The 2761-nt window shown below is 47.5% G+C and overlaps 1 protein-coding gene across 1 annotated transcript; it reads right to left on the reverse strand.

The window, feature by feature from the left end:
- Positions 1-1357: 1357 nt before the first annotated feature.
- On the reverse strand, positions 1358-2302 carry LOC128777801 (putative olfactory receptor 2B8). The gene has a single exon (XM_053905364.1). It carries the CDS (start codon positions 2300-2302, stop codon positions 1358-1360), a length of 945 nt encoding a protein of 314 aa, XP_053761339.1.
- Between the last annotated feature and the right edge of the window lie 459 nt (positions 2303-2761).

The raw sequence follows: 2761 nt of genomic DNA on the forward strand, positions 1-2761 counted from the left end.
ATAGACCATAAGAAAATTTATGTAACAAGTCTTTGCAAATTGGGGAAAATTGCCCTCTTGCAAGTGTCTTTTTTGATCACACTCCGATGAAAATGAACATCGACAACAAAGAAAAGCCAAAAAAAAAAAAAAAAAAAAAAAAGGAAAGCTCAATTTTGCAAAGATGTAAAAATAAATAACATACCTCCCCAAAACCAATGGGTCAAACAAGACATCAAAGGGAAATCAAGAAACATCTTGAAAAAACGAAGAGAAAACACTACTTAGTAAATTATAGGATGCTGCTAAAGCAATGCTAAAGGGAAAGTTTACAGCATTTAAAGGACTACAGTAAGACAAAATATTCTTATATAAACAACCTAGCTTTACTCCTCCAATAACTAGGAAAAGACCAAAATAAGCTCCAAGTTGGCAGAAGGAAAGAAATCACAAAGATCAGAGCTGAAATAAATGAAATGGACACCATAAAACAATTGCAAATCAACTTAGAAGGAAGAAGAGAACCAGAACTCACTGTACAAATGATCTTGGATTGAGGTCTTCAAAGGAAAGTTAGGTAAGGCTCATTCTACTAGACTAAATATTATTAAGGTCATAAGCACTATATAGTCTACTGGTTCACTACACTGGAAAGAAGTAACATGGCTCATTTGCAATACAAAGCCAATCACGTGTGAAAGGAACACAAATCTTTATGTGATTATTTAGTATCATACTATTCTGATCATGTCAGGCTTGCTTCAAACCCATTAAAATTAAGTGATTCGAAGCACATCATGCACACGAGAGTGGAAGTAGCTTCAGGGTAAAGTCTGATGACATTTCCCATGTTGTACACCTTCTATCAACCGCGCTCAGATCCATGATCAGAATATAAGCAGAACCCCGAATTCTCCTCCCCCACTTCTCCTTCCAGTCGTGACTCTTCTGGGCAACCACCATTCTGGCTTCCAATACCACAGATTCATTGTGCCTGCTTTTGAGTTTCACATGAATTAAAAGTAAATTTTATACCATTCGATTCGAACAGTATGAACTGTTCTGCAGCTGGCTTCCTTCACTCAGCAGTGTGCTTGCAAGAGGCATTCACGCTGACGTATGTAGCTATTATTTGTTGATTCTCATTATTGTATACATTCCAAAGAGGATACATCATAGTCATTTTCAGATTCTTTTATTGAACCCATGTTCTCCCCACTAGAATACTGAGCTCCATGGAGACAGGGCTGAGTGTTGTGATTGCTGATCACGGTCGAAGTCAGTGGAACAATGGCCTAGACAGAGGAGGTGCTTTATAAGGATTCGTTGACTTCAGTGACAACCGGGTTGTAGTCACCCAGAATCTGCAAACCCTGTATTAGCTCCCTCTGGAGCCTGTGGTTCCTCTCAGCAGTCTCCTCAGCGCCCCCTTGACCTCCTTGTTCCTCAGAGTGTAAATGAGGGGATTCAGGAGGGGAGTCACCAGAGTGTAGAAGAGCGCAATGCTTTTGTTGACATCCTGCGAGTAGCTGGAGGGAGGCTGGAGGTACATGGAGATGAGCGTGCCAAAGAAGATGACCACCACCATCAGGTGGGAACCGCAGGTTCCGAAGGCCTTCCGCCTGCCCCGGGCCGACTTGATCTTCAGGACGGCCCTGGTGATGTGGCCGTAGGACACTAAGATGAGCGACAGAGGCACCACGAGGAAGAAGACACTGACCGCGAAGAGTTCAGCCTCGTTGAAGGAGGTGTCGGCGCAGGCCAGCTTGAGCATCACCGGCACTTCACAGAAGAAATGGTCCACCTGGTTTCTCCCGCACAGGGGCAGGGTCATGGTCAGGGCCGTCTGTAGCACCGAGTTGCCGAACCCTGTGAGCCAAGCAGTTAGGACCAGGCGCAGGCAGAGCTGCGGGTGCATGATGATCAGGTAGTGCAGTGGGCGGCACACGGCGGCGTAGCGGTCATAGGCCATGACCGACAAGAGCACACACTCCACGCCCCCGAGCCCCAGGGCGATGAGGAGCTGGGTCACGCAGCCGCCATAGGTGATAGTCTTGTCCCGCCCCTTGAGGTTGGCCAGAGTCTGAGGGACGGTGCAGGTGGTCAGACACAGGTCCATGAAAGAGAGGTTGGAGAGGAAGTAATACATGGGGGTGTGCAGGCGAGGGTCCCGCAGCGACAGGAGTATAATGGTGCCATTGCCTAGACAGCTCAGGACGTAGCCCATCAGGATGACCACAAAGAGAGGCGTCTCCAGCTGAGGCCTGTCGGAGAAGCCCAGGAGGAGGAATCCTGAGGAGGTGCTGCCATTCGTTCTTTCCATGGCACTCAGTCTGCACAGTTAGCAGGACTCCCCTGTTTTCTCTTGCAGCTTCAGTCCAGCCCTGTTTTCCCAGAGTGGGCGCGTGGATTCTGGGTGGAGGCCTGAGAGTTTGCACACACCCTTCCTTGTTGGGGAGCGACGGGGTGATAAACAGCCCCTGAACGGGAGCATCTTCTGTGTTTCAAGCACTGCCCTAGACGTGGGTGCACTTTCTCCCAATGACTTCTGAGGTTGGCACGTTCCTGATCTCTGTTGACTAGATGAGCGAAGTGAGTGTGAAGGAGGTTCAGTAAGTTTCCCAGGGGCACTCACCAGGGTTCAGACTGACTCCACAACCTGGGCTTTTGACCAGCAGGGACACTGTCTTTTCGTGAATGCATGAACACTGAAGGTAACTGTAGTTTCTCAAAAAAATTAATCTAGTCGTTCTGAGTAAGGTGCAAATTTGCACTGTCCCTT

The sequence above is a fragment of the Panthera pardus genome, unplaced genomic scaffold, assembly GCF_024362965.1.
Source record: "Panthera pardus isolate Hobbes unplaced genomic scaffold, ASM2436296v1 HiC_scaffold_17, whole genome shotgun sequence".
NCBI lineage: Eukaryota > Metazoa > Chordata > Mammalia > Carnivora > Felidae > Panthera > Panthera pardus.